General features: G+C 52.1%; 1 protein-coding gene across 1 annotated transcript in view; it reads right to left on the reverse strand.

Annotated features, from left to right (window-relative positions):
* The window catches only part of KHDRBS3 (KH RNA binding domain containing, signal transduction associated 3), a 102,740-nt gene that overhangs the window by 48,146 nt on the left and 39,586 nt on the right, over positions 1-15,008 (reverse strand). Inside the window, exon 2 of the mRNA XM_075550570.1 lies at positions 10,912-11,030. Within this exon, the coding sequence (XP_075406685.1) occupies positions 10,912-11,030 (119 nt within the window). The remainder of the gene's footprint in view (positions 1-10,911; positions 11,031-15,008) is intronic.

A 15,008-nucleotide genomic window follows, 5' to 3' on the forward strand; every position in this document is an offset into this window, starting at 1 on the left:
AAGATGCTTGACATTATATATATATATCCCTGCCCACTTGGGTCACAGGAGTGGCTGGTTTTTCCACCAAAACTCGAATGCTGCTGGCTGTGGAACGGCGCAGGGGTTAGGGAGCAGGGCTGACCTCCCTCACAGTTAAAACCCACCCCAAAGTCTGCTGGCCCTGGCACAGCAAGCGTGGGCGCGGAGAGACCCACTCGCCCGCAGACTGCTGCTCTGCTTGGTTTGAACTGCTGGCCACGTTTATGTGAGGGATGGTCAAAGGGCATGGCTGAACGATCCTAAAAACCTCCGGTAAACAAAATATCAAAACGGGAAGCTATTGCTTTTCAATAGAACTCGATACTTCTGAAGGTGGTGTCTCCATCTCTCTAGCCCCCGCATCCCCCCCTGCATTCTGTGCAATCCCATGTATATCATGTCAGGCTGGCGGTTTTGGCTTCCCCTGGAGGCCCACGTTATGCCACCTTGAGATGTTCCTAGAGTCTGGGGACACAAAGGCGCCTGCAGGGCAAGGCCAGGTCTGGAGTGCGAATGGGGTGAGGTTTCCCCGGGAAATTCTCAGGCACACGACAGCCCTTGATACCCTCAAAGAACAACAAAGACGAAGGGGAGAATATTCCCAAAGACAGAGCAAGAGAGAGAAAAAAAAATCCCTCAGTGCAACGTTCCCAGCAGAGATTCAATTATAAAACTGAAACCAAGAAAATCCTCCTGTCATAGAAGCCTCCATGATCGCATTCCTGGAGAAAACATCAAGATGACCCCTTAGCCTCGCTGAAAACCACCTGCATAACCTACCACCTACCGCAGGACCGCTCTGCCTGGAAATGAAAGGACCCAGCAGACGGAGCCCCTGGACACAGTCTGACTGAACCTTCTTTCTCTGGAGGAGACCATGACTGCTGTGTGGCTGGGGCAACTTGCCTGCAGCCATCCGCTCGCCCCAGAACATTTCAGCAGGTTTTCTTTGGAACAAATGCGCCCACTAGGAAAGGGGGTGGGGTGGGAGGTGAGCGACTCTGAACCAGTGCTCGTTGCCTCCCGCTTGAAGTACAACCCCTAGGCAGCTCTTCTTCCTTTCTTTCCCGCGATCCAACTATCGTTCCTAGGCGCACTTTCTCACGCTTTACAGAAATCGCCTTTCTCAGGTTTTCTGTTTGCTTGAATGGCCGCAGTGGCCACCCTTGGCCTTGCAGCTGGTCAGATCTGCTTCTCCCAGATGCCGTCCCTTCTCCCTGGATGTCGGGTGAGTGGGGCGCTCTCGACACCGTGGACTTGCCTCGGGTGACTGATAATTCTCAGCAGACGCCTCGCTCCCACCTGAGTTCAGCCATTGATGAGCTCCACTCTAAAAAATATGGTGACCCACACTTTTTCCGTCAGGATCTCCTCCTAAATTGGGGTCTGCCATCCACGTCTCTGGAGCCGGAATCTCCCTGGAGAGGAATTCCCATCTGGCTGCGGGAGCATGGAGAGCCCCTCTTTGGAGCACACGTACCCTCAGAGGGGAGAGGGGGAGAGATGTTGAGAAATGAGACACCAGGCCTAGATCTGAGCCCACCAGCACCCGGGAGCAGACCAGAGGGAGGGACACGCTGAGGGTCTTGGCTGTTTCTCATTCAAGATCCAACCCGGCCTCCTCCTCATCACTTCCACCCAATAAAGACACTACTGAGTACTCAGTGTCCTTTTCCGGAAGCTGCTGCTGGCCAGAGAAGCTCAGGATAGATCCTGTTTTCCCTGACCTCCTGAAGGGTTACCGCCCCCCATTTATTTGCAGCTCCAGTAAAGGTTGATAGGCTCAGAGACCCTCAGGGCAACCCTGCTTGTCCTACACGGTCACAGTGAGTCAGAACAGGCTGCCTCTGCGGAAACATCCCCCTCTGGCTAGGGCCCCACCAGCCGCCTCTCCCCCCCCCTCCCACCCGGCGTTGTTCCTCTCACTGCCCCACACTGGATTCTATTTGCCTTGACAGCGGCCCCCCTGAGAGCCCTTGCCAACCTCTCCTCTCCTCCCATCACACCGCCCTGCCGCAATCCTTTGGAACCAAGTCTTTCCTTGCCTAGACGGGGACTTGCTTGTGCATTTAATAACTGTACTTGGCTACTGTGAAGGGTACATCCCTCTTAATCACCTCTTCCATGGCCCTGTCCGATATGTTTAGAAACCCTACCGACTTCTGTTTATTGATCTTGTATCCTGCTACTCTTCCGTATTCCTCTATTGCTAAAACTCCAACTGTGGAGTTTTGGGGGTCTTCAATGTATAGGATCATGTCATCTGCAAATAACGATAGTTTCACCTCCTCCTCTCCCAACTGGATCCCTTTGATGTCCTTCCGCTGTCTTATGTTGTTAGCCAGAACCTCCAAAACGATATTGAATAGAAGAGGGGACAGGGGGCATCCTTGTCTTGTACCCTTTTTCAGTGGTATTGTTCTTGTCTTTTCTCCATTGACTATGATGTTGGCTGTTGGTCTTTCATAGATAGCTTGTATGAGCTTGAGGAACTTACCTTCCAATCCTATCTTCATGAGTGTTTTGATTAGGAATGGATGCTGGATGTTGTCAAATGCTTTTTCTGCATCTATGGATATTATCATATGGTTTTTATCCTTTTTCTTCTCGATGTGGTGTATGATATTGATGGATTTTCGGATGTTAAACCATCCCTGCATCGCTGGGATGAATCCTACTTGGTCGTGGTGAATGATATGTTTGATGTTCCTTTGTATTCTATTGGCCAATATTTTGTTAAGGATTTTTGCATCTATGTTCATTAGAGATATTGGTCTATAATTCTCCACACCTGTGGGGTCTTTTCCCTGTTTGGGTATCAAAGTAATGCTGGCTTCGTAAAATGAGTTTGGAAGCTTGCCGTTCTTTTCTATGTTATGGAATACTTTGTGGAGGATCGGTGTCAGCTCTTCCCTGAATGTTTGGTAAAATTCTGCTGTGTAGCCATCTGGCCCTGGGGCCTTTTTCCTTGGTAGGTTTTTGATGACACTCTCTATTTCTTCCTTCGCTATGGGTTTGTTGAGGTTCTTGATCTCTGCCTCAGATAATCTAGGGATAGATTGTTTTTCTAAATATTTATCCATGTCTTCCAGGTTTCTGAATTCATTAGAATACAAACCTTCGTAGTTTTATAGGTTCAGTAGTAGGGTAACAGATGGACATTGGGCCTCCTCATGCATAATCCCCCAATAGCACCTCGACCTGCTAAACAGCCATTGCAGGATACCAATCTTCCCGACATGATCACTGAAGACAGCCGTGTGTGTAAGCAAATGTGGTGAAGAAAGCTGATGGTGCCCGGCTATCAAAAAAAGATATAGCGTCTGGGGTCTTAAAGGCTTGAAGGCAAATAAGCGGCCATCTAGCTCAGAAGCAACAAAGCCCACAGAGAAGAAGCACACGGCCTAAGCGAATACAAGGTGTTGAATGGACCATGTAGCAGATACAAAGGAACAAAAACAATCATTGTGTGATCACCTTCCTCACATAATTGCTGAAGACGAAAGTGTGCATAAGCAAGTGTGGTGAAGAAGGCTGATGGTGCCCAGCTACTGAGAGATATAGCGTCTGGGGACTTAAAGGCTTGAAAGCAAACAAGCGGCCATCTAGCCCAGAAGCAACCGAGCCCACACGGAAGCAGCACACCAACATAGGTGACCATGAAGGACAGAGGAGACCAGGTCTCCAACAACAAAGGTGGGGTGGTGGTGAGAATCACATCACCGTGAAAGAGGGGGAGTGCATGATGGGGACCCAATGCTCACCTGTAGACAGCTAGACACCCCTTCCAGAGGGGTAGTGAGGAGATGGGCCACTCAGGGTTCAGTGTAGCAACAATGAAACTCAAAACCTTCCTCTAGTTCCTGAACGCTTCCTCCCCTCCCAATCATCATGACCCCAATTCTACCTTGCCTTGCGGACCTGGTTATACCAGAGGATGTACAGCGGTGCAGTGGGGATCTGGAGGCACAGGGAATCTAGGACAGAGGAACCCCTCAACACCAGCGGTGGGAATGGCGACACCAGGAGGGAAGGGCATGTAGAAAGGGAGAACCGATCTCGCAGATCTATGTCTAACCTCCTCTCTGAGAGATGGTCAAGGGGGAGGCGGGGGAAGGGAGACGCCGGGGAGTGTAAGATAAGATATAATAATTATTTATAAACTATCAAGGGACCAGGGGTGGGATCGGGGAGGGAGAGGGATGGGGGGAAAAAAGGGAAACTGAGCTGATTCCAGGAACCCAAGTGGAAGGTGAATTATGAGAGTGACGAGTGCAACGAATGTATAAGGGTGCTTTGCTCAATTGATGTATGCACAGATTGTGATAAGAGCCTTATGAGCCCCAATAAAAAGATTAAAAAAAATAACTGTATCTGCAGGAGAGCAGCATCGTGTCACACTTTCCCTTTTGTTTTTATTAGTAACTTAATCTGACCATAGAACACATGGAAGAGGGTTTTCCCCAGCCCAGCAGCATCACATAGCAATTCCGGCACTGCAGACATGATGGCAAAAGTCAGCGTCGGACACTGGAAAGCCCCGACTGAGTACAAAACTGGGAAGCCATCCTGCAATAAGTACACCGGAGGTCCAGCCCCTAACGTCTCAGCTGCAGCAACTGCACTCTGCCCCGGTAAGCCCAGCGCCTTTCTGAACTACCCTTAATTGATCGGGACTCTATTTGTGACATGGCACTATTCCTTGGGGACCAATTACAGTGACACTGTCATTTCATAAACAACTACACCTGAAGATCATGTCACTGTCTCCATTAAAAGGCTTCCCCTAATTGGGAGCTCATCAAAGAGTTGATTAGTCTAACACAGGGACGTCTGATTGACTTCTAACTCAACACAGCCCTCAAGCCTTTGCTGCTCTCCTGGCTTTAGAGTTTAGCCCTCTGGGCTTCCCCTGATGGTGCTGTGCGTTGTGCACTGGACTGCCAATCACACGGCCAGATGTTCAAACCCGCCAGCCACTTTGCAGAAGAAAGATGAGGCTGTCTGCTTCTATAAAGATTCCCAGCCTTCCCGAAACCCTATGCTGGGCAGCTTCGTGTTTGGAGTCCACCCAAGGGCAGTGAGTTTGGGAGATTGGGTTTGGTCACAGGCCTCTGTACATTTCTCCCAAATACCTCGCACGAGAAGTGAGGAGTGCTGGTTTCCCCTCAGACTTGGAGAGCTGGGAAGACATCACACCCACATGGCAGACGAGGGGGGACACTGGCCTCTCGAGGATCCCCCAACACCTGTGAGAGGCAGGCACCCACAGGGAGGAGCAGGGCCTGTGCATCTGCTGACCTGGGTGGGCCAGCATCTGTGTGGCAAGTCCCCAGGGGCCGTGTTCAGGAGGGTCCTCACAGGTGTGACACGTGTTCTCTGCAGACACAGTGGTCCCACCCACCCGAGTTCTCCCAGTGGAGAGTGGGGGAAGCTGGAGACCACATCGCCTGCGGGGCTGGAGCAGACGGGGAGTATCACCGCCCAAATCGGCCAAGGTCCATCACCCTCCGCCTCGTCTGAAGAGGCCTTCGCCTCCCCGAGGAAGTGTGGAGGGAGCGGAGAAGGGACGGAGGACCAGGGCCAGGGTAGGAGAAGCAGACAGATAGCTCCAGCTGGGCGCCAGGCACCCGGGCCAGGCAGTGGGCTTTAATTTAGAGCGCAACGTGCCGAGGACTGAGCGTTCTCTGTTTGCTCACGGCACGCATTCTCACAATATGAGTGCACTTCCAGTGTCAGCGAGCCTGCTTTACAGAGAAGGAGAGCGATGGCACAGCCTATCCCTCCAGCTCAGTGCCCGCTCGCCGCCCTCCGGCCACTCCCTGGGCACTGTGGACCCGCACGCAGTCACCTTCTCTTCCTGCTGCATGTCACGCAGTACCCGGTCCCGCCACATTTTAAGACATTTCATTGTGTGCTGGATAATAATCTTGAGAAGTGTGTGAAGAGTGTGTGGGTGTGGGTGTGGGTGTGGGTGTGGGGGTGGGGGTGGGTGTGGGTGTGGGTGTGGGGGTGGGTGTGGGTGTGGGGGTGGGTGTGGGTGTGGGGGTGGGTGTGGGTGTGGGTGTGGGGGTGTTTCTGCTCAATTCTGAAGTCTTCTTTGATCTCACCTCAATACCCTTTCTCTATTCTTTACACACCTACTGTACCGTCTACTGTACAGCAGATGTAGCACAATATAACTTCTAACACAGTAGTTTGCGATGGGATTTTAAAATCTACCTGATGTTCATGTAAATGCTCGTGCAACTGTTCTGCACGATGGAAAAGACCCCTGCAGGGACAGTGGGTTACTCAATGTGACCCTCCTAGCTAACCTCGCTATATAACTCCTAACAAAGAACCCTCTCCTGCCTCGGTCCAGTTCTGGGTAGGGGCAGGGGTAGGGGTGGGGGAGACACGGATAGGATCCCCCATTCAGCAGGCCTGGCTGAGTACATGTGGGCCTGACAGAGAGGCCATCCATAGACGTGAACATTAGGTTGATTGTGCCATCTTGGCCAATAGGAACATGTGGGCTTAATCAGGTCGAAATTTGATAGGAGGGCAAAGAGATAAATGTCTCTGCAAGGCCTGGCCACGTCTCTTGCTCTCTGGTGATTGGAGCATACTGCTGCTGTAGCTCCTCCTCTGCCTCCACCTGTGGACTACACCACCTGTGGGCCAGGCCAGCCTGTGGACCGTGCCACTAGAGCGCGAGGCTCCTTCAGACCTGCTTCGCCACGCTGCTTGTGCGCACATCGCCTGAGCTCGAGGCTGGTGGACCCTGTCGCCCCGCACGGCATGCGTTCCACACCCCCTCCCCTATCAGGGGCTGCTTCGCTAAGCTCCTGAGCTAGTGACTATTGGTGACCCACCCTGCTGCTTGCTGTCTGTGGACAGACTGCTTGCCTTGCCCCAGGGAGGACTCTGTTGTCTGCTTCCTTGACCTTGGACCCGGCAGCCCATGTAAGTTAACTGTTCCACAGAAGTGAGTTGAACTGAACCTTGTATACTGCTGTGTGGACTAATTAGCTGTTACACTCCTTCTCATGATATAAACCTCTCTAGATATATAATCCTAAGTGTCCTGGTCCCATTTCTCTAGAGAACCCTGCCTAACACAATAGACAACTCTTATAAAGGCTGCACAAAACCTATCAACCTTGAGGGGCTGTCACTGGAGAGGAAGTACAAGCAGGTGGATGCAAAGTGAGGCAGCAAGACAGGGAAGAAGGGATTGGCCTGGGGTGAACTTATGACTTTTTCTCATTTCATCTGGAGGGGCCAAGTTTTGGTGGCCAACAAAGAAAATGCTGAAGGGCGAGTGAGAGCCCCAGAAAAGAGTGAACCAGAGCTCGCGGGAGAGGGGCCCCAACTGCTCCCTGTGAAATCCGCCAACCTTCCTGCCGAGTGACGGGAACATAGTCTGAGAGGCAAAAGACCACAGCATCAGGGCTGGAGGGAGACTGCCTAACAACCAGGGAAATGCACTTGAGCTGCAGTCTGGACGCCTGTCCCGCCGACCAAGTTCACAGTGTAAGTCCAAACAAGTCATGCGGCTGTGGAAACGATAACACCAGCATTCTGCAGAAGACAGTACCAGGATGCAGCGCTTCTATGACCTAACAGTGACAATGTCCAGGAGACAAGCCCAGGTGATTCCACAGGCAAAGAGCTCGGCTCGCGTGACCATCATCAATGCAGGCCAAACCCGAGAAGCCCACAATCCCACCAAACGCTGAGAGGGGCTCTGGGGTCTTTGCTATCAATGTGCTCAGGAATATATAGGGAGGGGGGAGCCCAAAAGTTTATGAAAAAAATTCCATCATTTTTTCATTCAATTTATTTCACCAACTTTTGGGTTTTTCCCCAACTATTTTATTGGCATGTAAATTACCTATCAATAGTTCCTCACATCAAGAAGAATTGTACAATTACCACCACAATCAGTTTTAGAACATTTTCATCATTCTTGTACTCATTGTTGTTAGCTCCCAATTTTCCCCCAACCTCCCGTCACACCCGCAAGGGACCATTAATCGGTGCTGTCTCTACAGACTTACCTACCCTGGATTCCATGCATAGGAAAACACTCGAAAGCAAACTAACAGGAATGACAAAGCAAAATAGATAATCCAGCCACACTCATCTAACTATAAGAAAGAGCTTTACACCAAGAAAAGCATCCCAGCCTAATCCAACTCGAGTCCCTAAGTCCAATACTAGTCCCAAGGACCCTCTTCAGATTCACGCAGCCACAAGCTGTGATGATGAACGTAGGAAGACGGCACGCTGGTGGGCACAGAATCCTGTGGATCCACGGTCAGTGGGAACATGGCAAGGCTCTGGCCATTCTCAGGGTGACCCGCAAACTGGAAATTGGAGGGGGAGAGAAAGGGAGGTCCCCAGGTTCCTCTTTACGAGAAGACCGCACTGCCAAGGGCACAGCATCAGGCTGTGAACTGATTGAGAGGCTTGGCTCCAGCCCTAGCCACAAGTGTCTAGTTGACATAAAATCATCTAACCACTAAACCCTCTTGAAAGGAGCCCTGATGGGAAGGAGACGGTAGTGGAATGGTTACTCATTGGGCTGAAATCTGCATGGTTGGCAGTTCAAAACCACCAGCAGTCCCGAGGCAGAAAAACTGTCTTTCTACTCCTGTCAACAGTTACAGTCTCAGAGACCCACAGGGGATGAGTCAGCATCGACTCCATGACAATGAGTTTGGTGTGGTTGGACCACATCTCCTACAGACTATTGGTCTGAACAGAACAAGGGGACTCCGCCCGGCGTACAGTCAGGAAAGCTATGTGTCAGAGTTGCATCTTTAAGAAAACGTCTATCCAATCTGTATGACGGGAACATAGTCTGAGAGGCAAAGACCACAGCATCAGGGCTGGAGGGAGACTGCCTAACAACCAGGGAAATGCACGTGACCTTCCTTACCTGGCACGCTCAGAGCAAAGAGGGCTTAACCCTCTCACTGATGAAGGTCAAAGGATACCACCTTCAGCGTGGATTAGAAATCAGGATTAAAAATCCCATCACCTTGGAGAAAAAAAAGGGAAGTTGCCTGGAATTTCACTTTGCTTGGCTCCACAAACAATGCTCGTGGAGACTGCGGTAGCAGAATCCAGGACAGTACGGCTCACAGGGCGGCCTGCTGCACAGATGCGGAAGAGCAGAGATGCCGCTTTGAGATCTGCGGTACCTGGACGCAGGCCACCAGATTTTCATGCCTCTTAGAGCTGGGCAATGGGCACGAAAGCCCGGGAATCCCCTGGTGCCTTTGGGTTACGGTGCTGGAAGAGAGTATCACCTGTGGCCAGAAGAATAAGCAGATTTGTCCAGGAGGCAGGACAGCCCAAATGCTGCTCGTCTCGGCACACCAGTCGCCCACAAGGACCAGGTCCTGGCGACGGACACTAGTCATGCTTGCTAAGGAAAGCTGAAGGCCAGTCCTCAACAAGATGGGCTCACGCTGGGGTCTGGAGAGTGGTGCAGGTCTGGCAATTGTTGAGCTCTGTTCTGCACAGGGCGACCCCCACTCCCGCAACACACACACACACACACACACACACACACACACACACCACCCCCCCCAGTCAGGGCAGATGCGACGGCACCTGACTGTAGCAACATGAAAGGCTCCACGTTCCCCGAGACCGGCAGAGTTCGACTCAGTTCACAGAAAGCAACAGCACTTGATCGATGAGATTTTGTGACAATGGGCATGCTCAGAGCTTGGGGGAGGGTGGGCCTCACGCCCACAGAAGCGCTAACAAGACACCCAGGAAATCTGAGCAGCTCCTTCCTACAGCTCAACGTGGAGAAGGCACCCGGTCTGTTTAGAAATGGGCAGGAGCTCTCAGCAGGCGCTTCGGAAGAGAAGATAACACCAACGGGCAATAAGTACAGGAGAGAGTACACGGAATGATGAGCCATCAGGGAAACGCTGATCCTGACAGCAAGACCCGGAACCTCATTAGCATGGCCACAGTTAGAGAGACAGACAGCCCCAGGAATTGCTGGAGACAGACAGAAGCCACTCCTGCACGCCCGGCCCGTGGAGACGTAGCAGAGGGCCAAGCAACGTCTCCCACCAGGAAAGCTGCCGCCAACGTAATCCTAGGCTTGTATCCCCCAGCAAGGAAGCACACAGGGCCACTAGCAGACTGGGGCAAAGTCACAGCAGTTTAATTAAAATAAAACCACAAAAGCCAAACTGGAATCAGCCCCAGAGGGTGGATAAGCCAACCGTGTATGTTAGCATCATGGACATGTACAGAACAGATCTTAAAAAGCTAACCGTACACAGACAGTGTGTGCGTGCAACGTACACCTGAACGATGCATATGGACATTGGCAAGAGAGGGAGGAGAAGGAGGTTGGGGGTGAGACTGGCGTTCAAACGAGAGGAGGTACTCTAGTAGTCCTGTGGCTTCACACCTGGTGCAGAGTGTGGAGATCCATACCCTTCCTTAATCCTTTTAACCACCCCGCTTCCTTTTACAGAGGAGGACTGGAGGCAGAAGGCCGGGCTCCTCTGCTCAGATTTAAGGCGATGATCAAAACACCGCTCCTGTGTTCTCCATCCCGCAACGCGCCCCCCAAATTGCTTGCCCCCACCAATCACGTTTAGCACAGTGCACTCAGAACAGTAGTGGGGAGGGGGCAAGGGGGAGGGGCAGGCTCTAAGACTGGCCAAAAAAAGGTCTTAACACATGTACCCTGCTCTCTGCGTAAAAATGAAACACACTCGTTTGTAATTAACTCTGAGGGAGGGAGGGGGCGGTTGGTGCTCAGGGAAAACCGCTCCGGAAAACATCCAACAATATAAATGACACATGCGTCCCCTGGTGATGCGGTCTGAGGCACCCGCAGCAAGGACAGTCCTCTCGGCTTACCTTGGGGAACTGCTTGACAGGGATTAACACTTTCTGTCCCAGCTTCATGTTCTTATTAATCACCACGTCAATATACTTTTCGTCTTCCTTGCTTTCTCCTTTCTGAAATTTTTCTATTTCTGTGGAGGGAAAAAAGAGAGACGTGAAGTGGGTGACCAGTGCTGCCGGCAGGGGCAGGGGCTGTAGAATGAGTGACATCAAACCCAGACACCGGCTATGGCTGTGATCGCACCCTCCATTGGGTTTCCAAAGCAGCCAGCCTTACAGAGCGGGCAGCCTCGACTTCCTTCCATGGAGCGGCTGATGGGTTTGAACCTCAGACCTTGTGTGTAGCAAGTCAATGCCTAACAGAAGACCACAGGTGGCAGGGCCACCACCAGGGCTCCTGAGGCCCTTAGGTGGGGAGCAAAAGAAGGCAGTGTGTCCTCCACCAGAACAGGAATTGATCTTTGGTAAAATCTGTGCCTCCTTCCATTCAGTGAACATCTACCCAAGCGAGGGTGCTGTACGGGCATGCTCCGGGTCTTGCACACACCGCACTGGGCGTCGGCTGTGCAGGTGTACACAGAGCCCACGAGTGACTGTCCAATACGAGAGTCAACAGAAAGCCACAGATGCCTCCAATAAAACTAGCCGCAGCAGCAGCAAACATGCACTGCCCTCCAGTCGATTCCGACTCACAGCGAGAAACTGTCCCGGTGGGTTCCTGAGACTCTTAACTCTTGACGAGAGTGCAGAGCCTCATCTTTCGCCCATGTGTGGGGGTGCCCAGTGGGTTCCAAGGGCTGGCTAGTGGCCTGCAGCCCAACATGAAACCTGCCCAGCCAGCAGGAGTCCTCAAGGATGCATCCGCTGGGTGACAGAGACGCGAGCTTGCAGAAGGCGGCAAAAGTAGCAACAGCTGAGGAGGGCGCGATGAATCAACAGAAGAACGTGGAGAGTAAAGAGGTCTCTAAGAAATGTGGCAACAAAATATGCATGGCAGGGCAGTACAGCGGGGGATGGAACAAGATGCCCTGCGCAACCAAGGCGCCAGCATCTGACACTCACTACGCCGGGCCCTAAGCTGGAGGTTTGGATTCCAACCCCGTGCTGCTGCCTTGGGTCTTCTCTGGTGGTGGGAGGGTGCATTTGCTATCAGCAGGATGGACAAACCCGCTTGGCTCACTAGAGGATATCGAGCCCCATTTTCAAGGTCAAATACCCAGGGGGCGGAGGGGTGTGTTGATTTTCACTAATCCCTAGATTACATTTAGTACACAGTGCTTAGTGCACCAATGTTATCCTCCCAGCTCAGCAGTAACAGGCAGATGTATGGTTAAGGCTTAAAATCAAATAGAAGACTGAACTCCCATGTCCTCAAACCATGGGCACCAAAATGCTGCCAGCCCAGAATCCTGGATTCAGCAATCATTGTCTGCTGTGGGATCCATCTGGTCATCTGGTTCATTGTTTGCCCTGGGCCAAGGAAGACCTTGGTAAACCAAGGCCATCTACCTGTACCCACCTGCTCCATACACTGAGACCTGTGATCAAAGAGCCACGACACCTTTGAAGCTGTATGAATGACATTTGCCACATGACAACTTCCATGGTGTCAATTTTCATTGAAACTACTGAAATGATCTCACAGAAGCAAATATCCTTAATTGGTATACTTTTCCTTTATCCCAGGGATTTCATTTTGAGATTTATTCTACCAATATGCACAGACGGATGCAAAGTATCATTAACAATCGTGCTGCCCACCATCTTTGACGACGCGGCACCGGGAACCCCTAGGCGCTCCTCAGAGGAGACCGGCAGAGCAAGTCAGCATGCACCCTAAAATGGAATGCCATGCCACACTTTTGAAAACGTGGGCGCACACTCTGCTCTGGCAGCGAACAGCATGGGGAATTCTGGAAGGCTCATCACCAGACCCACTCTTTAGGACGCCTGCACACAGTGTGGAAACTGAGGGAGCCGAAGAAGCAAAGTCCAAGACGGTGGTCTTTAGAGCCCATTCCATCCCGGAACTGAACCGCAGGTCCCTCCCGGGCTGACCTTGTAGCCCAACCAGAGGCAGATGTGCCAAGTGAGTGATCAGCACTCGTGAGGAAAGGCACTGACTGCCGGGTACCGCCAGCAAGGAGAGACCGCGAGGGCAGTGTCCCCGACAACAGTGCCCAGGAGGCAAGTAGGGGCAGGAAAGATGGGTGATTGCAAAGGGGGGCCCAAAGGAGGGAATGGGAAGAAGGTTAAGCCAGTGAATGGAAGCAACTGATGTCATGAAACACAGTGAGTACAGCCTGTAGACTGGAGAACAAATCGGCTCTGTGAGACGTCACCCAACAAGTAAAAACAAACAGCAAAAACCAATAGCATGCACACCCAGAGACAGAGGGAGAGGGGAACAAGGTGTCCCAGGGCACCGGAGCCCTCCCTGGTGCGGGTCTGCATCTGGCCCGGGGGGGGGGGGGGCTGGAGGGGCAGCAGCGGGTCTGCATCTGGCCCGGGGGGGGGGGGCTGGAGGGGCAGCAGCAGGTCTGCATCTGGCCCGGGGGGGCTGGAGGGGCAGCAGCGGGGGTTTCATTGTCCAGTTCTGAGTCATGGGCAGGGTTGCCTGTTTAAAAATCAAGTCACGTTTGAATTTCAGTTTTATGGGATTTCTTTTGTAAAAAGCGAGACACGGCAAAAGAGAAACCTAGACGGAGATGGGCATGCTTGTATCTGACGTGTCAGCAGAAGAGGCACCGTGAGTTCGCCAGGCCAGCGCTGGAAGCCCCCAGCCGCTCTGAGGCAGAACGACGAGGCATCTTTTCCCGGCGTGGACTCACACAGTCTCCTCTGTCCTACAGGGCGCTGGAAGGCGGCACCGACTGGGAGGCACTGCGTTGGGCTTTCAGGGGCTCTGATCTTTTAATGACAGTGTGAAGAGGGGCTCCACCTGGATGATCTGTTTCGCTCGACGCCACAGACACGCACAATACTTTATTTTAATATTTTTTGTCCAGTAACATGTTCAGTCAGTGGTGCACTGACTGTGGCGGCTGCTGGGGTAGAGGGGACGGAGAATGGCATCCACCCAGACCCAAGGCACTCGATGTGCTGGATTTAGGAACCAGAGGGTCTGACATGCCCAGCGACAACACACAGACTGCTGCAGGAGAGGGGCTGGTGCCCTGAGATGTGGGAGAGGATTTTCTAATCTGCTAAGTCGACGCCAGAAATGAACATTCCCCGGTGTCCTCAAAGGGCAGGAATGGGGAATGGCCAGGCAAAGGGGCTTCTGGGAGACCAAGTCACCCGACCTACCCACATTTCCCCGTACCTTGCTGTACTGTCCTTTCCAGCCCTCTTATCCTGCTCTTCTCTGCTTCCCTTTGTCCCCCTCTTCCCTCCAACGCTCCCCCTTTTCCTTCCTCCTAGCATCCCCCCTTGACTACTATTTTATCCCCCTTCCCGGCCTCGATCTTTGCTACTGGCTTTCCCCTCTCTACTCCTTTCTACGTTGGGTTGTGTTTTCCTTTTCAGTTAATAAATTATTTTTCTTTTTTCTTGATGCTGTTTGTCAGCTTTTCCCAGTGGGTGTTTTATTATTATTTTTTTTTAATTTTCTGATTTGGGCTGATGTTTGTTTTCATTCTCCGTTATTGTTTTTCTTGTCATACGCAATGGAAGACAACGAGCTTGCCCACACAGCCCAGGTACAGCTGTGCCTCCGGCAGCCATAGCCACTGTAGCTGTTCAGCAACAGACAGCTGCAAACCTGCCCTCACCTGAGCCACAAAACAGCAGGCAGAGCTCTGTGCACGCTCCCCTTGTCTAGCACACCCACCAGGGGACAGGTCGGCAGTGCCAGGCTGAGGTCTGATCAACATGCGGTCAGCAACTAAAATACAAATACAGCCCCACCACAATGCATCTGATCACTTCAGACAGGGCAGGGTGGCTCACCCTAGATGCCAACGTACAGACCTAGACGACCCTTCTCCAGAAGAAGAGGCATTGGACCTGCCTGAAAAGACAGAACTTGGATCCCTTCACTGAAGTGAGGAAGAGCAACAAAAGCAAACGGAGCACAGGGAAAGGCGCTAAGTGAGTGCAGGACATCA

The sequence above is a fragment of the Tenrec ecaudatus genome, chromosome 5 (assembly GCF_050624435.1).
Source record: "Tenrec ecaudatus isolate mTenEca1 chromosome 5, mTenEca1.hap1, whole genome shotgun sequence".
In the NCBI taxonomy this organism is placed as follows: domain Eukaryota; kingdom Metazoa; phylum Chordata; class Mammalia; order Afrosoricida; family Tenrecidae; genus Tenrec; species Tenrec ecaudatus.